This window comes from Staurois parvus, unplaced genomic scaffold, assembly GCF_062004578.1.
Source record: "Staurois parvus isolate SC_StPar_1 unplaced genomic scaffold, SC_StPar_1.0 ptg000088l, whole genome shotgun sequence".
NCBI lineage: Eukaryota > Metazoa > Chordata > Amphibia > Anura > Ranidae > Staurois > Staurois parvus.
The window spans coordinates 806,215-829,958 of NW_028317884.1; the positions used below are offsets into that span (position 1 = coordinate 806,215).

General features: G+C 40.1%; 1 protein-coding gene across 1 annotated transcript in view; it reads right to left on the minus strand.

Moving 5' to 3' along the window:
* Positions 1–23,744, minus strand: part of FLT4 (fms related receptor tyrosine kinase 4) — a 336,901-nt gene that overhangs the window by 161,100 nt on the left and 152,057 nt on the right. The window contains exon 2 of the mRNA XM_089670245.1: positions 13,255–13,351. Within this exon, the coding sequence (XP_089526371.1) occupies positions 13,255–13,351 (97 nt within the window). The remainder of the gene's footprint in view (positions 1–13,254; positions 13,352–23,744) is intronic.

Sequence of the window (23,744 nt, forward strand, 5' to 3'; positions counted from 1 at the left end):
TTGACTTCAATGAGCTCCTGAAAGCAACTCATTCAATACTTTTGGCAATATAGTGTATATTTCAGTTGGCATAGAGCCTACAGTTTAGGCTATCATGTTAGAAGGTCTTTATGTAGGTCTGAAGTTCCAAAATCTTGACCGCCATGCTCCTGTGCCAGCCTTGACAGGGGTCAGTGACTCTCTACAGACCTGTAGATAAGGGAGGTTCCCGCAGGACACATTACATATTGGCACATATCTGCCTATCACCTGATTGAAATTCATCTCATTTACTCCCTAATAACCCCTTGCTGGAGCAGTATTTACTATGATGCGTGGGCCAGTGCCTAGGGAAATGGGGCTAGAAGGCACAGCACCAAGCTTCAAAAGTTATCAACTGTGATATTTGTTTTTCCTTTGTGGCTGCTGGGAGTAGTCAGAAGACTCTTTATGGTTTCAGTAAATTAAAATAATCTCTCCTTGCTCATTTGTTGGTCTGCATAGTTAAAAAGTACTTATTTATTTATTTATTTATTTCAGGTACTTCTATAGCACTGTCAATTTACACAGTGCTTTACATATATATTGTACATTCATATCAGTCCCTAACCTTCAAGGGGCGTACATTCTAAGGTCCCTAACTTACATTCATACACATACTAGGGCCAATTTAGACTTATGAATTTATTGCAGACATTATATTGCTTACTGCACATTTTTACATTGGTTTTTCTGAAATAATCAAATGACACAAGCGGTGGAGCTTGTATTAAAAGAATATAATAATTAATGTGTGCCTAGGGCAGCTAGATGTCCATAATCAGCTTAGATATCGCACAATACAGGTGTGTGTTCAGGGTAACTGCAGGGGATTTCTCTAGATTGAAAGTCAATATTGCAGGACAGGCCAGATGTATTATTTTATCTTTTAATTGTTTAATTTTTTTGCTTGCTATTTTTGTCTGGAGTTGTGTTTCAAGTTTATAAGTTTTAAATTGCATTTATGCAAGAAAATTTCATGATAATGCCCAACAAGAAGGGGAGTACGGAGCTTTTGGCTCATTAAATATTAAAGGGAACCTACTGTATACTGACAGAATATGGAAGCTGCCATTGCTGACCTGAGTTTCTGAAAATGTAGTTGCCTGGTTGTTAGTCCAGTTGATTTAACCCTTTAGAAGCACTGACTGGGACCAAGTGTGTAGATCACAAGTTCTGCCTTTGCACTGACATTCTAATCTGCATGCCTATTCTAAATGAGTGAACTAGAATGTGCTGAAGCCAGAAACAGCAGAATTGTTAGAGTTTCATACTGTATGTTGAACTGACCTATACAGCCCTGACAAAACTAAGGGATGTCATGTTAATACTAACATCAGTTATCTTACCAGTTTCCTGACAAATTAATAACTGCTGTGTTTAGCATTTTACTCTAAATGTAAGTGTAATAACTCAGAGGAGCACCTTCGGAATACTTACATATGACATGCCAAATAAATCCATAAATTAACAGTAAACAAATCATATAATACAGATTTTGTTATATTTATTTTTTAATATAATAAATTCTAGGAACAACATTTTGAGCATAGATTTGAGTTGTTATTTTTGACTATTGAAACAAAATAAAGTCAAGCAAAAGGAGAATGGGAGAAATTTTGCATCGGATTTGCCTGACAATTTATGTCAACCTCTGAAAGTCATTGAAGTCAACTGACATTTATATTTTCCTTTCTTGTTGTTCCATAATATTGACAACTGTATCATTTGATTGTTTTGTAATTATTAATAAGATGTGTTTTTAGGCACAAAGACTGGTTGGTGAGAGAAAAACAGCCAAGCAGAAGCTTTGCTGTACCTGAATTATGAAAGTGAACATTTAACCTCCTCCCCAGCTGTGTTTGGAGCCTGGACCAACAGCAATGTGGGGACCTGGAGCAGCTATCTGATGAGTATAAGAAATTAATTCCCAGATAAGAAGTTTCTCTATGGTCATAGGTTACCATGTGGGAAGACGGAGTATAAAAGTTGTTATTCCAAGGCTTTATGTCACTTTTTGGTAAAAGTCAGAAAAAGGTCTGATGTTTGATTACAGTTAAGTTGGATGGGCTCCCTATTCATCAGTTTTACATTTTTGGCCAGAATTTAAAATAGGTGTTGGTGGAGTGCTGGACTCAAAGGTAAGTGTGATCTGGTGTGATCTCCAGACCTAAGCTCCCTGTCATACGGGGTTACTCTAAGGGTCCATGCAGCTATCCAGTCTAGATGTATTAATCTTGATAAAAGATCAGTAGGTATAGATTCATAAATCTATACTGGACCAATCATAGACTTGTGGCACTCTCATTCTTCACAATTTCTGTCGCAAGGATTTAACATCATATGACTGAGTAACATACTGCTTTGCTGCAAAGGGAGAAAACGTAAAGTCTGCACAATTAAATCTTTGCAATAAACCAATGGTCTCCAAACTGCGGCCCTGGGGCCAGATTCAACCCTTTGCCTGCCTTTATCTAGACAAGGAGTCTCCAAACTATGGCCCTCCAGCTGTACTACAAGACCCATCATGCCTCTGCCTCTGGGAGTATTGCCTGTGGCTGTCAGAGTCTTGCAAGGCCTCATGGGACTTACACTTCTTCAACACCTGGAGGGCCATAATTTGGAGACCTTTGATCTAGACCTTGAGGCCTTGCTCCTGCCAATTACACCCACAATGGGACTTAATTCCTGCCACTGCTACGAATGTGTGTATACTGTTTTCCAAAATTCTCCATTTGTCTTGCCGAGGTAAAAGGACCCACAATCACACAAAAGCAGGTAGACAACCCATTACAATTTTACAATTGGCATAGTGTTGGACCTTAAAGGTTTCCCTCGTTTGGTAGTATAAGATGGAATCTGTGCACACATATTTGCAATAATGACATGCTCCACAAATATATGTGCCCTTAACATGTATGTTCTGAAAATATTACCTTATTCTAGCCTAGATCACACTATATTATTTGCGGATGTACCCTGAAGAAGACTTTGTCTTTGAAATGCGTTAGGTATCACATATTTAAACTTTCTGTAAAAATTGTATATCTGTATGTAATATGTATGTGATTAGACAATATCTATGTATTATCTTTATTGGGAATCTGTTTTATACTTTTAATGATTTGGTTCAAATAAATATTTATGCTATTTTTTTTTTTAATATTTTGTCAGTTTCTGCTATTAAAGTCCCACCTAATGGGGAAATATTCCTTTATTATGCTCTAATTTAGGGGATGCTGGCAGGTATCACAGGGAACTTTCATATATTTCTCTAATTCCAAAGAGTGACATTGTTTACTCCCATTAGGCACAGTCAAGCCCCCCTAAAGTCTGAAGGACAGTAAACGGGCCCTTTCTTTAGAAGGTTTGGAGACACCTGCAATAGACCAACAGAAAAGCTGACCTGGATTTGCTGAATTCTCAAAATAAAAGAAGGATAGAGAGATAGAGAGATAGATAGATAGATAGATAGATAGATAGATAGATAGATAGATAGATAGATAGAATTAGAGGTACAGGTTGGTGGATACACGTTTCCATCTTCTGCAAGAAGCACAACAACCAAGAGCTGTTTTTTTTTCCTTTTAAAGATTCTTGGCTGCTAAAGTGTGTGGCTTTTATGGCAAAAAAATGTTACGAAGAAAAACAAACTTATCCAAATCTTTCCCAGAAGCAGTTGACTTTTAAAATAGTAATGATTAAATCAATGTCAACACAGCACAATGAAAAAAATGCTTTAGTTTCTCTCATTCATGCAAGTCAAGCAAAGTTTTGGGTAACATACTTTTTTAATTAACAAAAAAGTTTGAAGCATTTAAAGTGAACCTGTACTTTGTCCGTGCAGGGCACAGCAATAGGTTTAATTTAATAGTGTCTCCATCAGCTACACATATTCACCTTCCCTTTGTTCCTCCTCCAGTCTGCTTGGATAATGGGAACAAACAGATTGATAAAAAGACTTGCAAATACTGGGAATCATGTACGTCATTTTTCACCACAGGACACAGCTAGTACCTGGCTGTAACACAGTTATACACAGGTAGAGGTCCCCAAATGAATTTCTCCTCCTACTGGTGAAGTGTCATGTGGGTGTTCCTTTATAAGGTGGGTGGAGCTTCGGTTCTATGCTATTCTAGCCAGGAGGCAGAGAGAGAAGGAAGGCCTACTGAGTGTGTTCATGCTCTCCCCCTTCAGCGGAGGGGCTGCAGAAGGTTCCCATCTATAGAGCTTGCAATATGAGAATGAGGAATAAGGATGTAAAGACAGAGAGGCTGGGGCAGAGGCCTGCAAGAGAGGGAGAACTTAGTGTGTGAAGAGTTACAACAAGGGGACTGTGTGAAGGAGCAAAAATCACTAGCTGAAAGCTACCCAAGGGCTGTTCAGGGATCACGGCGGCACATGGGTCTGCACATGCGCAGAACGCCGATGCACATTAGCCGGCGGGCAGTAGGGCATAGGCAACCGCGGCAACAGTGGCAGCTGCGCATGCGCACTCGCAATCACAGCCGCGCGCCTGGCACCAATGATAGCACAGGGCGCACTATTTAAACCAGCCCTGTGCATCCCAAATTGTCATATGGTCTTGTTCCTGTGTTCCTGCTCGTTTCTGTACTGTGATTGCCTTGTTGCCGACCCAGCCTGTCCCTGATCCTGTTGACCGTCTCCTGCTCTGACCTTTGGCTCGTTTTGACTATTCTCTGCCTGATCCTGATTGCCTGACCTCCCGTTGCTGAACCTGGCCTGTGACCCGTTTATCCTTTTGCCTGTTGCTCTGTACCGTCTGCCTCCACTGTTACCGACCTGGCCTGTCTGACTACGTTACGTACCACCTCTTCACATCTGGCTCTCACCTGCCACTTGCCGCTGGCAACTACCTCTACCATAGCTGGTTGTACTCGGGGGTCGCGACCTGGTCTCAGGCTGCTTCAAGTCCATCCCCACCATCAGGGGCTCTGGTGAAACAGCAGACTGTGGCTTAGACTGAGGAATTTCGGCCTGTGGGTCGCTAGAGGCTACCGCCAGCCGGCTCCTGACAGGCTTATAGACCTTAAAATGGAGCTCCACCCAAAAGGGGACGTTCCACTGTAAGGCTTTGTCCCTCACTCCCAGTTAAGGATTGGTACCTTAGGGGATTATGGGGAGGGGATACCCAAATTTGACACAAATTTGCCTAGGCGATTTTAAGTGGAAGTTTTCCTCCTTCCCTGTAGTCTTCTCGGACACATGGCCGGTCCTAGAAGATTGGCAAAGGGGGAAAAGGAGACTCCTGTATGATGATTTGAGAGAACCCCTTTGCGCAACATGCCTCAGGTGACCCCCATATTGCGTGGACCTTGGATAGTTGGCTGGATTCCTGGAGCTTCCCTCTGAACCACTTATCAAACATAGGCCCGTGTGTGAGTACTCTAGATGGGAAAGGGTTAACTGTGAGAACTAAATAGATACATAAATCAAGCACTGTTAGGCTACACAATTCTCTTACAACCACATAAACCAAGTAAACAATAAGTCCATCTCCATTCATTTCTTCATATACATAAATGACACCTCGCCATTGATGAGAGGACTACTAGGGGAGAGCACAGCACAATAAGTTTCACCTTAAAGTGATACTGTATGGCACTACAAGAGACTAATGTTGCACTTTGATTTATGTATATGAAGAAACAAATGGAGATGAACATATTGTTTACTTGGTTTATGCGGTTGTAAGAGAATTGTGTAACCTGGCAACATTTGATTTTTGTATCTATTTTGTTTAAGAGGTTTAGAACCTTTTTAAAGCTGCAACCGGACATATTTATTTACATTTTTATCACAATTATTTTCATTGATAATTATATTTCTCACAATTTGCTGGTGGATCGCAATACTAAACAGATCCTAGCGTGAGTATATACCAGGGGTCGGACTGACAACTCATGGGGCCCCTGGGCAATAGAGGATCATGGGGCCCCTGTGTCCTTGCCCAAACTCAAAAAAAGCCTATGAAAAAGGTACCAGGGGCATCTCATGGGGCCCCCTACTGACCCCGGGCCCTCGGACAGTGCTCGAGTTTCCAAATGGTCAGTCCGCCTCTGGTATATACCATGGGTTTAACTGTGAGAACTGTTTGGTGACCAGGAGAATGGGAAGAGGAGGCCTAACGCCACCATCTGTGCAAAATACAATATGTGCTTTGGGCTGAGCAACCTATCCTGACCTGGAACCTGTACATTGAGGTGGCGAGCCAGCTGTTTGCAATGGTCACGTCATGACTTGACACATTATTAACTTTCCCTCACTTCTGGCTACCAACTGAAAAGGATGGAGTAGAATAAGGGTAAGGTGAGGTGCAGCTGTGGTACCTTGGGGTAGCAAGCCTCCAGGATGTAAATCCTAGAACAGTTTGACAGATTAAAGTATATCTAAAACTAAAACGTATTTTTTCTTTCATTTTGGATAGAGTTGAAAACGGTTGAAATCATTGTTTTGTTTGTATCTCATCAATGAAATTTCCCTTCACTTCTTGCCCTGTAGACTCAACAGAAAGGGAGAGGATATTTTTCCAGTGAGAGGGAAATCCACTCAGGAACAGGAACAATTGGTCACTGTGGAAGATTTTCCCTCTAAACTCAAAATTTTGGATCTACCCTCATTTTCATTCCCATTGACATTGGCAATCAGGACAATTGGAGAGTGAGAACTAATGAGAATGCAAACAGCAATGAAGATCTTCAAAAAACAAATCAGCACCACCAAGTGTACAGACAAAAGGAACACTTCTGGGTCACTTATTTTTGGATGGCATGATCTCCACTGAGACTCCTGTGAGATCATATATAAAAGTTCCAGAATGTTGTCTCACTTATACTTTACTCCTGATGAAGTGGCTGCAGCCACAATACATGTTCAGCTCTCTTCCACAAGTTCCCATATTACTCTTTATGATTCAGAGCAAATCTAAGATACACCAATGTTTGTGTTTTTTTGCTGTCTTAGTATTTTTTGGTTTTCATTCAATCTTTTTTCGGCTTTTTGATTCTGGATTGTTTGCATATATGTTTCTTTTACATTTTTGCATGGGATTGAATTATAGTTAATTTATTGGGTTGGGTTAGATTGGTTATTTTTGTTTTTTTATATTTTATACTTGCAATATACAAATCTATTATGTATATTTTATTTTGTATATAATAATTTCGTGAATTACAATACACACAACATGTATACGGTTTACTGACCCAGGCTAGTGTCATCCAGGGCTCCACTTGAGTTCTCTGATAGATGATAACATTATTAGGGACTGGTGTATTGATCCTTTTTTTGAGCGACAGGGTTGTATGTTTTTAATTGGTGGGTTTTAATTGTAGGGTGTTTTACTTTTATATAGTGTCGATTATTTATAATAAAGTTATTTTTTTACTGTTCATGCGATCTTTGTCATGTTTTAGGAGTTAGTTTTTCTAAAGGGTTTAGCAATAAAAAATGTGAAAGCAGCTCTAACCCCTCACTACTCTATCCATTTAAACCTTTAGTTATATTTTATGTCCCAGTCTATTTAGATTGATGGAGCACTTTGTATCATAAAAGTTGCCATATCATTGCCATGCCATTGGTTACTCCTTGTTTCTCTGTGTGAACTTACTAATATAACAAAAGTTGGCATAACAGCTTTTTTTTTAGTACTTAGTACTTTTTTAGTTGACAAATTGAAAATTGTAATTGATTTTCATCATTGTTCCATCAATTGTCATAATTCTAATTTTATTTCCATTTAGTTTTTGTCAAAACATTCAGCTTACCAAAATCATAAAATATTTTCGTTGACAAAATTATTACTGCATTTCAGTGGGTGTGTTTAATTTTTTTTTTCTCCTTATTTTAGTTTACCTTTTGGAACACTATTCTTATGTTTATGTTGTTAAAAAATAGCACAATAACATGTTTACATTGATTTAATTTGTCACAAACTTCACAATGCTTTGTACCAGGGACTTAATTTTAGTGTCATCATAAACTGGAAAGCATGGAAATGGAAAAAAGTTGCAGAACTTTAGATACTTTAGGCAGTTTAGATATATTATTGGCATGTCAAAAGGCACATGGTTAAATTCTGAATACTGGCCTGGTCTAGAAAGAAAGGATAAACATCTACTGGTACTGACTTGGTTAAAGGAAACTTAAACCAAAGAAAAAAAAAACTTATTGCAACTTACCAGTCCTTAGATGCAGGGGCGGACTGATCATTCGAGCATTCGGGCACTGCCGAGGGCCCGGGGTCAGTAGGGGGCCCCATGAAATGCCCCTGGTACCTTTTATAGGCTTTTTTGGGTGTGTTTTGAGTGTGGGCAAGGACACAGGGGCCCCATGATCCCCTATTGCCCGGGGGCCCCTTGAGTTGTCAGTCCACTCCTGCTTAGATGTGACTGCATTAATATTCATTCTTCAGGCTAACAACATTTTCAGCAGATATAGAAAATACCTGTTAATCTTGCCAAAAATGCAGTGTCCTCTTCATTTCTATGAGCTGAACTGGATGTTTTAAAGATGTATCTTCTTTCTGTAAACTAATAATCTCTCTACCCCTGATGTAATGGTGACGAACAAAGGCAGACATGCATGAACTCCAGCCTGAGTGACAACCCACAGATAAAATGGAGGAGTGAGCATAGCCACCCAGGGACAGGAAGTGTGTAATTCACAGGATTACTAGATGGCAAGAAAAGAAACAAAACTAAATAAGAAAATTAATGCAGAAGTATAGATACAAAGTCTGTGACATAATAATTTGGGTTTTTGGGTTTAATTACACATACTGGCACATTGTGGACCATGATTATACGTTTTAACCATAGTAACCAATCAAAATTTGATTCCTCTAACTTCTCTCAGAGGCTAAATGTTTATGTTTGGTTGATATGAGTTACAGAGTGTTATTACACTTTGTAGTGATAAGGTCTAAACCCGACACAACACATTAGCAGATGATCGTATTTCATGTAAGGCACTTGCTAAATGATTTCACATATCCCCAAGAATCACATGTTAAGGTATTTGTTTATAGATAGATGTAAAAGTAGTACTTGACCTGCCAGTAATATCACTTTAGGGGCTTTTAGAAATCTTTGCCAGGTGTTTAGTTGAAGGAAAAATTTATCAAAAATATCCATTATGCTCAAAATGCATTGTTTTTGTGAGATTTGGAACAGGTTAAGGGAGGGATCGACTTTCAAAGGGTTCGTATTCCAAACAAGAACAGTAAAAAGGTTTAAATGCCATGGCTTTCCATATAAAGAATATATTAGTACAACTGAATGATGTATAGGGATGGATAGAATCATTTTATCCACATGTATAAGGATTTGATTTCTTTATGATCAATTCTCTTACAGTTAAATTCTATTGTCTCTTTCATAGTACTGCTCAGCACTGCTCACTATTAGGTTAGGTGAGAAGTGAAGGCAACCATTATGATGTTAAAACCTTTGTTCCGCTAGCAGTGTTAATTTCTTTGATGAAAATATTTTCGTCTACTAAATTAACACTATTTTAGTTGACTAAAATACAACTAAAACTAAAACAATTCAGATGACTGAAATAAGACTAAAACTAAAATTGCATTTTAGTCAAAAGACTATGACTAAACTAAATCGAAATTTGATATCAAAATTGACATTGGTTATATATCACAACAGCTATATCTGTGTCTGTAGTGCACGTTCAAACCTTAACACCATAAATAATAACATGTTATTATATATTTAACGCGATATAATTAATATGGAAATTCTAGAGCAGACTTTCTCAAACTTTTTAACACAGAGAAACTCTTGAAATTACTTTCCGGTCTCAGGGAACCCCTGCTTACATGACTATATCTACAACTCAGGATACATTAGTATGATGGTTATTGGGAAGAATTTCCCTCTTTCAGATAGCTAAAAAGATAACTGGTGTCAAGTGGGAACTTATCGGAGAGGCAAAAATTGCACATTGGTCAAGGAACCCCTAACATTCTTTAGAGGAACCCTGGTTGATAAACCCTATTCTAGAAAAATGCTTAAATAATGCATTACAATTTAACTAAACCCATTATATTTTAGTTGACTAAAATGTCCTGGAGATTTTAGTCGGATAAAATACGACTAAAACTAAAATAATTTAGATTACTAAAATATGACATTTCTGCTTAAACTTTGTGATTTTTAATAGTACTGCTTAGACCTTGAAGAAGGGGACATACCCCGAAAGCTTGTCCTCAAAATTGTATGTTAGTGCAAATAAAAAAAGTATCACGGACAGTACTCAATTAAAATATGACAAAAACTAAAATAGCATTTTGGTCAAAAGACTATGACTAAAACTAAAATGCAATTTGACATCAACATTAACACTGTCTCCTAGTTTGCAATATTCACGTGTTATTGGGCAGCAGGTACTACCTTCACTGACTGTTAAAATAACTTTATTACATATTTAAGAGTGCCAGCCTATGAATTTCACTTTTAACAGATGCATAACTTAAAGAGAAGTATGGCAAAACCCTTTTCTGGCCACACTTATAGTTAGGGTCAAAGAAGTACAATTTACTATTGCACAACTATAACCCAGAGTCAGTTGATAGCAAGCTATTGCCTGCTATCAGTTGTCGAGGCAAAACTGCTCCTGGATTGGGAAGGATCCTAACAATATTTTAGAATTCACCCATCTACCTGATTGACAGCTGGTTCCACCTTTTAGCCCAGCCCGCTCCATCCTCAGCGTGGAAGAGCACAGCAGAGAGCGTTGACTAATGCAGGCCATAGACGGGGAGAAAACCGTCCGGTTTTCAATAGGCCAAAGTTACCACCAACAGTAAAAAAAATTGTCCGATTTTCTTCCCGTCTACGGCCGGCATTTAATTACTCCTGTCCCTGCAGAGAGCCCCGCTATTATATTTGACATTAAAAAGTATTGCGGTTGCAACATTGTATCTATTTGTATCCATTTCGGATACAGATGTTTTTTTTCGGATACAAATAGATACATCGTTGCAACCGCAATACTTTTTCATGTCAAATAAAATAGCGGACTGGAATTCTTCTTCTTTCTCTTCTTCTTCTTTCTCTTCTTCTTCTATTTCTTTCTCCTCTTCTTCTTTCTCTTCTTCTTCTTTCTCCTCTTCTTCTTTCTCTTCTTCTTCCTCTTCTTTTTTTTTCTTCTACTTCCTCTTATTTTCTTCTTCTTTTTCTTCTTCTTCTGCTTCTTCTTCTTTTTCTGCTTCTTCTTTTTATTTTTTCTTCTTCTTTTTCTTGCAGGTCACGGCTCATGTGCAGATTTTTTATCGGTAAAACGATTGGCCGATTAGCCCATCATTGCCGCGAAAATCGGCCGATCGGCAAAATCGGCCGAATTTTTCCAACTTTACCGATCAAAAAAATCTGACAAAATCCAGAAAAACAGCCAACCAATTAACCCATTAACGGTGCGAAAATCGGGCGATTTTTTTTTCGGATGAAAAATCGGCCGATTTTCGGCCCATCTATGGCCTGCATAACAGTCACTTTTTTCCGTTCCAAGTAGACTGAGAGCTGACTGATCAGTGGTCTTGTGTTTGCTCAGCTCTCGGTCTTACAGTTGGTGTTGGAAAGCTGCAGTGCTACATTGATGCTGCAGAATAGAGGCTAATATGTTTGTGTATTTGTTTGTAATTCCAAACTTTTCCTTTAACCACTTGCCCTCCAGAGGATTTACCTCCCTTCCTGACCAGGCCATTTTTTGTGATACATTGCTGAAATGCTGACAATTGTGCGGTCATGCACCCAAGTTAAATCTACGTCCTTTTTTCCCACAAATAGAGCTTTCTTTTGTGGGTATTTGATCGCCTATGCGGTTTTTATTTTTTGCGCTATAAACAATAAAAGACCAGCAATTTTGAGAAAAAAAACAATATTTTTGACTTTTTGCTATTAAACATATCCAGTAAAAAAATGTTAAAAATCAAATGTTGTCATAAACTTAGGCCAAAATGTATTCTGCTACATGTCTTTGCTGAATTTTTGTTTTACTAGTAATGGCGGCGATCAGTGACTTATAGCAGGACTGCAGGACTGACACTGGCACTGGGGGGAACTGACTTGGTGTCACTGACATCCCCAGTGACACCAATACAGTGATCAGTGCTAATAAAAAGCACTGACACTGTACTAATGGCACTGGGCAGGAAGGGGTTAACATCTGGGGCGATCAAAGGGTTAACTGTGTGCTGCTTCACTACTTGGGCTGTGTGTGTGCTTCACTGTAGCATACTGCTTTGAATGGCTATGCTATGCAAAGCCATACAAAGAGTGTGCAGGAGCTGACAGGGGAGAGATCTGTGTTGTTCATACACAGGTCTCTCCCCTGTCAGAGATACTCGGCGATCACTGGATGCCGGTGAGTAATCCCCAGCCAGCCTCCGGTGATTGACAGCCGAGGCCGCGAATGGCTAGCGTGTCCCCTACCCAGAACTGCAAAATCACATATATATATATATATATATATATATATATATATATATATATATACGTATATATATGTGTGTGATTTTGCACACCTGTGTCTCCCTGTAGCATGGAACTGGTTAAGAATTGCAGAATCCAGAATTACATTTCCTGCTCTCCTAGTGCTATTTTAGATTAGCGGAGGGAGGAATTTTTGATTTGAGCTGTAATCTTGTAGTAAATCTGTTGCACAATCTATCTAAGTGCTTCTTCTTAGCATTGTCCTGCTATGCAAAAGAATGAATAAATGTCTTCCAATGAATGGGTGGCCAAAAAATTGTCCTTGCACAGATGCCATTTTGCTACTTTTGACCACCACTGTTTTTTTTAGCATGTATTATTCAAATATCATCAGTAACTGAAACAACATTGGTCTATGTTACCTGTATCAGCCAATCACAGCTTTCCTTTTCTTGTCCTAATGCAATACAGCATTGCAACAGGGATTGTTGATCCAGGGACTATCCAATTGACTTCTGGAGGATAGGGAAGGAATTTATATTTCCCTTTCTGGAACAAATTGGGTAATGCCTTAAATAGGGGTTACTTTGTCTTACTCTGAATCGACTGTATGTATAGAATTCTGTAAATTGAAGCTTTCTATTTTTTTATTCTGTTTATTTATTTTTTCTATTGGTTGTACTATATGGGCTTGTTTCTTTTTTTCAGTCTATGTAATTATGGTAGAATGAAAAGAAAAATCTGTCTTCCCCCATACATACTGTCTTACCTGCAGGCGATACTTAGTGTGTCATTCAAGCTGATCACAAGTTCGTCAGTTGCGATGTCAAGAACAGGCGGTGTCAAAAAATATCCGCTTACCAGATCTGAGAAGAAGCATAAAAAGAAAACATAATAGTCAAACAAACACATCTCTCAAATGAAGCTTATATCTGCTAATTGAACAGCTACGTCCTCACCAGTACAACTGCTCGCCAACTCCCATCTGTGTCAACATCTTTAAGAAAGTTAAACAAAATTGTGTTCTTATTTAGGCAGCAATCCTGGGGAATGTTTCACGTCAAAAATACCACCATGTCACAGGCTCTGAACATTGCATTTAATATAGTCCGATGCTAATGACTCTTGTTGGAAAGCCTAATAGACATTGTATGTTGGATGGAGGAGGGAATTATTCCATCCATTATATTTGATTGCTCTGTAGAAAAGTAATTTTCTTGTCTACCAAATCAAGGCACCTAGGCTGTGTTTTTATTTCTTTTCCCAGGCTCTTTTGAATATGTGTCATTTTGTGTGATTTTCGCTAAATGAACCAGAGAGAAACTTTCAACACCAACGCCATTTGAATCCAGTGATTGAAAACAGAGGTGTAAAGTAGATTAATGATGTACTTGCAGCCCAATGCAATAGACCTGCTGTATTAAAGTGGACCTGTCTGCCCATCCATTGATTTTCAGATATTTAGTCTGAGAGCAAGTCTTTATTGATGTTGCATGGCTATATTTATACCAAGATACTTTTAAAATTTACACTCCCTTACACTTAAAACTGATCAATGTGTATCGTGAATGCATAGCTTACGTGCCCTGGGCTTTGGATTTTTATTCAGCTAGCCTATGTTCATATCCTTAAGTGCATCTAGTGCCCATGTCAGTCTGCAGGCATTTTCCAAACTCTCACTGGACAAAGCAGTATAGTTCAGTGATGTAGTTTTTGGGTCAATACAAGGCAAACCTATGCCCACTGAATGCTAAAGATGGGGTGCTTGGGAGATTCTTAGGGGTGTCAAGACTTCAAAGCTGAACTGTAGCCAGGCTCTGGAAATACAAATATTTACATAACTAATTCTTAACAAGCAGTAAATAAACTTTAAAGCAAACAGAAAAAAGAAAGACCGCACTCTCTATATATGAAGGAAATAAAAATATGTGTAATAAACAAACTCAAACTAAAAAGCAGCACGTCAATCAGTCCATAAAAATAGACTGAGATACACAAACAAAAAATGGACCGTGCCCTTGTTCATCTGAAAATAACCTACTCCCAAATAAATTATGTGCAAAACAGTATATAACAATCCCCAATGTCAATAAATAAATATAAAAATATAAGCACTATATATTAGCACTAAAGTGCCTGATTAAAACACAAACAAAGTGCAAAGTAATATTGCAAAATATTCATGTAAACATAGCTTAATATATAACAAGTGTCCAGAAAAAGTGCTCTGTGCTCATAATCCATAGATGTGCCATGCAGTGATGAAAGACACCAAAACGACAAGTGCTCTTCCTTCTCCCAAATGAAATCACACCACACTCACCAGACTGAAATTACTTCTTTTCACAAAGAAGGTCAGATGCGTATAGGGCAGGGGTGGGCAACTGTGGCCCTCCAGCTGTTGGCGAACTATAAATCCCATCATGTCTCTGCTTTTGGGAGTCATGCTTGTAACTGTCAGTTTTGCAATGCCTCATGGGACTTGTAGTTCTACAACAGCTGGAGGGCCACAGTTGCCCACCCCTGGTATAGGGTATTCTAATTGGACTATATACTCCAGCCAATACACCAAAAACTTGAAAATGGATGGTTTTATAACCCCATCGGTAATCCTTTCTTTTCAGAGACTCTGCATAAACTCCCTCATAGAGGGGAAAAAGGGACCTCTCATGGTGTAGTAATTCTCATTTATTAAGAAAAAACTTTAAAAATGCACTTACATAAGTAAAAACTTTTCAGCAAATACAAATCTGCATAGAAACCTATGGAACGCCGATGTGCTTTCCACTTGCGTTCCAGTGCCTGGAAGTGACGTATCAAGATAGTCCCTCCCAAATCGTTTCGTCAGCAGCATCTGATGTCATCAGGGGTCCAGGGTTAGTGCTAATATATAGTGCTTATATTTTTGTATTTATTTATTGCCTTTGGGGATTGTTATATATTGTTTTGCACATAGTTTATGTGGGAGTAGGTTATTTTCACATTTTCACATGAGCAAAAGTGTGGTCAACTTTTTGTTTGTGAAACTTTAAAGCAGTGATGGGAAACCTTTTAGAGACCAAGTGCCCAAACTGCAACCCAAAACCCACTTATTTATCGCAAAGTGCCAACATTGCAATTAAACCTGAATACTGAGGTTTTAGTTTCAAAAAAACAACCCATACATTAACATTAGAGATGAGCGAATTATTCAAAAATTCGATTCGGCTGATTCGCCGAATTTGTGGAATAAATTCGATTCGATGCGAATTTATTCGCTGCGAATTTAACTTATAAAAAGGGTTTCTAGGCTTCAGAGAGCCTTTATATTAGTGCAGAACACTGTACCTTTAATTTAAATGCCCTTGGAGTCTGCTGGGGAAGAGAAATAATACTGTCAGTCAGTATGACATGCAGATGAGTGCCGTCGATCTTAGAATCACCGCACACTTCACTCATTTGGCCAGTCACGGGGCCAAAACCAGAGTGTGGAGCCACAGTGTGGCGGTGGAGGCAGCAGCAATGGGAGGCCATACAGCACCCTATGACAAAATGGAACCCACCAGCAGTGTGAGGAGACCTGAAAGTGGCACATGGCAGAGTGTGGCGATGGAGACAGCAGCAATGGGAGGCCGTACAGGGACCCATGACACACTCTGGACCTGGCAGCAGCATGAGGAGGCGGTACAGGGGCCCATGGCAAGAAGAAGAAGAAGAAGAAGAGGATGAGGATGAAGAAGAAGCAGAAGAAGAAGAAGAAGAAGAAGTAGGATGAGGATGAAGAAGAAGAAGTAGGATGAGGATGAAGAAGAAGAAGTAGGATCAGGATGAAGAAGAAGAAGAAGAAGTAGGATGAGGATGAAGAAGAAGAAGAAGTAGGATGAGGATGAAGAAGAAGAAGAAGAAGAAGAAGTAGGATGAGGATGAAGAAGAAGAAGAAGAAGTAGGATGAGGATGAAGAAGAAGAAGAAGTAGGATGAGGATGAAGAAGAAGAAGAAGAAGAAGAAGAAGTAGGATGAGGATGAAGAAGAAGAAGAAGAAGAAGAAGTAGGATGAGGATGAAGAAGAAGAAGAAGAAGTAGGATGAGGATGATGAAGAAGAAGAATTAGGATGAGGATGAAGAAGAAGAAGAAGAAGAAGAAGTAGGATGAGGATGAAGAAGAAGAAGAAGAAGTAGGATGAGGATGAAGAAGAAGAAGAAGTAGGATGAGGATGAAGAAGAAGAAGAAGAAGAAGAAGTAGGATGAGGATGATGAAGAAGAAGAAGAAGTAGGATGAGGATGAAGAAGAAGAAGAAGAAGAAGAAGTAGGATGAGGATGAAGAAGAAGAAGAAGAAGAAGAAGAAGAAGAAGAAGTAGGATGAGGATGAAGAAGAAGAAGAAGAAGAAGAAGTAGGATGAGGATGAAGAAGAAGAAGAAGAAGAAGTAGGATGAGGATGAAGAAGAAGAAGAAGAAGAAGAAGAAGAAGAAGTAGGATGAGGATGAAGAAGAAGGGGAAGAAGAAGAAGTAGGATGAGGATGATGAAGAAGAAGAAGAAGAAGAAGAAGTAGGATGAGGATGAAGAAGAAGAAGAAGAAGGATGAGGATGAAGAAGAAGTAGGATGAGGATGAAGAAGAAGAAGAAGAAGAAGAAGTAGGATGAGGATGAAGAAGAAGAAGAAGAAGAAGAAGTAGGATGAGGATGAAGAAGAAGAAGTAGGATGAGGATGAAGAAGAAGAAGAAGTAGGATGAGGATGAAGAAGAAGAAGAAGAAGTAGGATGAGGATGAAGAAGAAGAAGAAGAAAAAGAAGAAGAAGTAGGATGAGGATGAAGAAGAAGAAGAAGAAGTAGGATGAGGATGAAGAAGAAGAAGAAGAAGAAGAAGAAGAAGAAGAAGTAGGATGAGGATGAAGAAGAAGAAGAAGAAGAAGTAGGATGAGGATGAAGAAGAAGAAGAAGTAGGATGAGGATGAAGAAGAATTCCATTCCAGCAAAAAGTGTATCTGCAGAGAGCTCCGCTATTTCTGACAGTTCTCTGACAGTTCCTTCACATTTACAGCGGTTGAAACATTGTATCTATTTGTTTCCGAATAAAAACATCTGTATCCTAAATGGAAACAAATAGATACAATGTTTCAACTGCTGTAAATGTGAAGGAACTGTCAGAGAACTGTCAGAAATAGCGGAGCTCTCTGCAGGGACACTTTTTGCCGGCTGTAGAAGGGATGAAAATCGGCGGATCGGGGAAAATTCGAATCGTGCATCCGAAGTTTGCTAATATTCGGATTCGACGCGAATCGAATTTTTCCTAATATTCTAAACGAATTCCACTTCGCCAGGTTCGATTCGCTCATCTCTAATTAACATCTATTGTCTTAAAAGAAAAACACAGTAACAGAGCTTCCACCAAGCACCAGCACAAGGGGGCAAAGTTCCACTGATCACCAGCACAAGGGGGCAAAGTTCCACTGTGTTAATAAAAGCAAATGTATTAAAACTCGCAGGCAGTCCAATATATATATCCTGACTGGCAATGCAAAAGCTCAGATGAGTTGCGGGCTAATGAGTTGCAGCTCATGATGTCATCGCCTGGCACCATTACTTCTTTCCGAGTATGTGCATGGTCCCTATGTGCGTTATTATCAGATGCTCGGCTTCTGGGGAGATGTTGGGACAACTTGGCTTGCGTGCCAACAGAGAGGGTTCTCCCACCAGCACAAGGGGGCAAAGTTCCACTGACCACCAGCACAAGGGGGCAAAGTTCCACTGATCACCAACACAAGAGGCAAAGTTCCACTGACCACCAGCACAAGGGGGCAAAGTTCCACTGACCACCAGCACAAGGGGGCAAAGTTCCACTGACCACCAGCAAAAGGGGGAAAGGTTCCACTGATCACCTGCACAAGGGGGAAAAGTTCCGCTGACCACCAGCACAAGGGGGCAAAGTTCCACTGACCTCCAGCACAAGGGGGCAAAGTTCCAATGATCACCAGCACAAGGAGGCAAAGTTCCACTGACCACCAGCACAAGGGGGAAAAGTTCCACTAATCACCAGCACAAGGGGGCAAAGTTCCAATGATCACCAACACAAAGAGGCAAAGTTCCATTGACCACCAGCACAAGGGGGAAAAGTTCCACTGATCACCAGCACAAGGGGGCAAAGTTCCAATGATCACCAGCACAAAGAGGCAAAGTTCCACTGACCACCAGCACAAGGGGGAAAAGTTCCACTAACCACCAGCACAAGGGGCAGAATTCCACTGACCACCAGCACAAGGGGCAAAGTTCCACTGACCACCAGCACAAGGGGGAAAAGTTCCACTGACCACCAGTACAAAAGGGCAATGTTCCACTGACCACCAGCACAAGGAGGCAGAGTTCCACTGACCACCAGCATAAGGGGGCAAAGTTCCACTGACCATCAGAACAAGGGGGCAAAGTTCCACTGTGTTAATAAAAGCAAATGTATTAAAACTCACAGCCAGTCTAATATATATATCCTTGGCAGCGCACTGACTGGCAATGCATAAGCTCAGATGAGTTGCAGCTAATGAGTTGCAGCTCATGATGTCATCGCCTGGCACCATTACTTCTTTCCAAGTATGTGCATGGCCCCTTTGTGCTTCTGGGGAGATGCTGGGGAAACTTGGCTTGCGTGCCAACAGAGAGGGTTCTGCATGCCCGCTGCGGCACATGTGCCATAGGCTGTGGTTGCAGCCTCACTGAAGTAATTATTCCTCAAAATTTGCAGATGAAGCCTTTCTGTTCTGTCTCATGTAGATGTATTTTTTTCTGTGTTGTATTAAACTGCATCAGGTTACCTTTGATGTATGCTATATCTAGTAGCAGATTTGTCCCATTACAACCTGCTTACATATGTTTTTTTGGTACCTACCTCTGTCTTCTTTTCCTGTTATTGCTAGTTAGTTTAGTCCTAGCTAAACCCTACCTGTTTCTTCCATTTTTTAGCTCTTTGTAGAGACTGGGCTTAGGAAGGTCATTGTCTTCTAACACTTCATAAGACTGCAAACACATCCTCTGTATTGCAATTGGTTGAAGTAAAATTGTGCTGGATTCAACTTGTGTCTTAGTGAAGAGTCTAGTTGCCTGTGGATGGTGCCAAGTCAGCAGAGAAATATACTGTCAGGATAGATTGGGTCCAGGGGCGGACTGACCATTTGGAAACTCAGGCACTGCCCGAGGGCCCGGGGTCAGTAGGGGGCCTCATAAGATGCCCCTGGTACCTTTTTTGAGTTTGGGCAAGGACACAGGGGCCTCATGATCCCCTATTGCCTGGGGGCCCCATGAGTTGTCAGTCCGCCCCTAACTGGGTCTATATTTATATGTCAATGCTTAAAGTGGTATTTGAAATAGAACACTCTCAGTTTTACATATGTTTTTACTACATAGCTAAGTTTCCCCCTGTCAGCAGTGACTTGGCAGCTAAAGAGCAGATGCACAGAAAGAGAGGAGAAAGAGAAGTGCTGAGACCAAAAGTTACAAAACCCAAGACCCTGCATTCACTATATCTGGTGTCCCACAGTACACAGAACATGGAAATGCAATTATTTTAGTAAATCTAAACTGCTAAATACCTTTTCTCATCAGCAGTTAGAGCAGTCTTGTGACTTCAGCTGAGCACTAGTTAAAGCTTGTAGGAGGAGTTTTCTCTAGGAGGATGGAAATCCCCTGACCTCTGTCTGGAAAGTTCTGATTGGCCCTGTGCTGATCACTTGCACTCCCCCAAGAAAAAAAACCCTCTCTAGCAATACACACCAAACTGAGCATGTGCAGAAGGGCACGGTTCGGCCTGTCTTATCAGAGTGGGCATTTGAACACAATGCAGAGGATTAACCCCACAGTGAGTATAACAAGCATGATTTATTGCAAATACTGACTAATTTTACTGTTGTGGGTTTAGTAACACTTTAAGCTATTTTACTGCTTATTCTAATTTGAACTCTGAGAATTAATTGCACCTGAGTAGATGAGACTGCATAAGTCAGTGAGGCCTTGTTTTAAAGCCTATTTTCTGCTTGTTGAGAGTATATAATTTTTTTTGCATAGCCTGGCCATAGTACTAGTGATCCTGTCAGGGTATCAACAAAATTGCCAAAAGCATTAGCCTATAAGAAAACCGTCTTCTAAATACCTGTCTGTGGCCTGTTTGCTCAAACTTCTATCTTCAGCAGAGCTCCCAGATCCAATTCCACACTGCCATGTGGTTACCCTGAGGTTTCCACTGTGATTGGAGAATTCATATTTATGATATATTTTATCGATTCCAAATTATCAAGGTAATCTTTTAATATTAGAATTGAATATGCATACATACCGGGTCCGAATGTCTCCTTATTGCTTATAGATGGATAGGGGGCTATTGAAAGTCTAATTGGCTCCACAGTTTAGAATGTTTATCTTTTACTTTTACCGCATTTCTAAGGCTCACTGTACTTAATTGTCACCTCCATTACTAGAAAGTACTTTGTTTTCTAAAGTAATTGCCTCGTGTTTTCTTTTTCATAAAATACCGTGTTCAGTTTATTTTTAATTCTTTTATTGTATTTCAGTGCTGCTGATCTCAACACTTCATGCTATTGAATTAAAAAAGCTTCTTAATGGTGACAACAGTGAAACATGACTCTACAATAAGTGTCAGCAAGGTCACTTATATTCTCTACTGGAAACACATGTGATGGGGTGACAACTCATGCACAGCAACCAGGAACACAACACTGTCACCCCATAACAAGAAGTGAGCAACCAGGAACACAGCACTGTCACCCCATAACAAGAAATGCCTGAACAGGACCTTCATAGACACCTGATAATATTTTAAAGGGATCTGTAAATGTAAAAATACTGAGAAATACTTAAAATAACATGTTAAAGATGGTACAAGTTTTTTTTACTGGGTTTACATATACTTTACCAAAATTAATTAAGCAAACCTTAATGTATCAAGTCGCAGATAAATCAAATTTGTCAGTCAAGATAAAGTAAAACTTTAACTGCCTCACCCAGTAGAAATAATTGCATGACAATATCTAGCTTGCCAATACTTCAGATTTATGACTAATGAATGCTGAAATGGAGAGGAAAAATCCACCTATGCATAGATAGATTTACAACCTAGTTGCCAACAGGGCGGCGATAAAAGCCAAAAAGCCTCTCACCTGTGAAATATGTGGCATTAACTTGAGTCAGGCAAGAGACTAGAAGGATGGATGTTTTCCAGACTTACACAGAGTGCCAACCAATACAAAGCAGATTTATGAAGTCAAGTATGGGAATACGTGGTTTGGCAGGTATGGTTTAATGAAAAGGCTCTATTTAGTAGCTCTGCCACACACCGCTTCAGCAATTAGCTAGGTGAAATATCTATTAAAGCCAGCTGCTCTCTAGGCTGCCTGTTGCCAATCTCAATGCACATAATGTAATTCTTGCCTTATATGCAGCTTAGAAGGGAATGTTAAAAACACTTCTTTGCTGTTCGAAAAATTCTGACACTTGTGAAATTAAAGAACTTGTCACTGACTGGTTAATGGTGGCATGGAATATTAAAGCCAAGAATGACGACAACTTGTTATAGCTGTATATAAAAAATCTCCTAATTGCTAGTTCAGATTACATGCAAATTGCCTGGCAATGACAGCTAGGAAGCTAATGGAGATTGATGAGGTTTCACGTACTGGTCCATCCACCATCACAAGGTTGTATGTGATTTCAACACAAAGATCCAAAATGTGAAATAGAAGGTATCCATAGATGTGAAATAATTTGTGCTTGATCTGACCTGTTTTGACCACATCAGGGCTTGATCTTAATTTCTGTGGGCACCATCAGACCTAAAGACACATCATCAGGTTACAGATCTTAGCAGGAATAGTGATTGGTTATGCTGAATACTTTTAGCCAATTATTACCACTGTTCCCAGGATAAGCTGCCATAGCTGTCTGGGTATGATTCTCATTCTCTTCTTCATTGACATAAACATGCATGCTTGGGCACTGGCTGAGCAAAAAAAAAAAGTAGGTTCCCCCATCTATACAAATTAGGTGTGTGGTGGAATCCCTCCCAGTGGCTCTCACTGCTGTCAGAATACACTGATCAGCGAGTGTAGCCACTGATGGAGAAACAATTTCCAGCATGTCCTTCCAACAGAGGTTGATCAAATGATTGACTTCTGTCAAGTGGGCATGGCCACACACTCGGGTAGATTTACTAAAACTGATGCACTCAGAATCTTGTGCAGGTGTGCATAGTAGCCAATCATCTTCTAACTTCAGCTTGTTCAATTAAGCTTTGCCGATAAATCCTGGAAGCTGATTGGTTTCTATGCAGAGCTGGACCAGATTTTGCACTCTTCAGTTTTAGTAAATAATAGAGTTGGCTTTGATGTTTGAGTCAAAAGTAAGTTTGACTGAAACATCGGCCGTTCATGTGTTCGGTGAACACATGAACAGTAAAGGCATTCGGCAGCCTGTTTGCCTACCGTGCTCCACAATGCTCTGTGTCCTGACAGAGCATTGTGATTGGCCAAAGCAATGCACCTGACCACAGGTCAGCTGCAATGCTTTTGCAAATCACAGTGCATGATGATGTCACCAGGTAGCTCCTGCCCCTTACATTTTTAAAAACTGTCAGGCCAGCGTAGCTGTCAGACAGCCGGAGCCAGTGTCAAGAACGGAGCGTTTTTTTTAAATTTTGGGTTGGAGGTGGCATTGGGCATTGTTGGATTTACTTCGGTAAAAAAAAATTTATTTTTGTTTCTAATAAAGGACTTGTCAAAAACTGTCTTCTATAATTTTTTAAACTACATTTTTTTTTGTGAATGAGTAGCGGTACCATGTACCCCATACTCATTCACATAGGCGGGGGCCAAGATCTGAGGGCCCCCTTGTCAAAGGTGGCTTCCAAATTCTGATAAGTCCCCTGCCTGCAGACCCCCACAACCACCGGCCACAGTTGTGGGGAAGAGGCCCTTGTCCCCATCAACATGGGGACAAGTTGTTTTTGTGGGGGAGCCCCCCTGCCCCAAAGCACCCCCCCATGTTGAGGGCATGTGGCCTGGTATGGTTCAGGAGGTCCATTTTATCCAATCTGTCAGGCTGCATGCTCAGATAAGGGTCTGGTGTAGATTTTGGGGGGGGGACCCACACCATTTTTGTAAACATTTTGGCATAGGGGTTCCCCTCAAAATCTATTACTGACCCGAAGGGACCCCACACCATTTTTTTTATTTTAATTGCCAGCAATTCTTTTTACATTCGGCAGTCAGCGGGGAACCCTA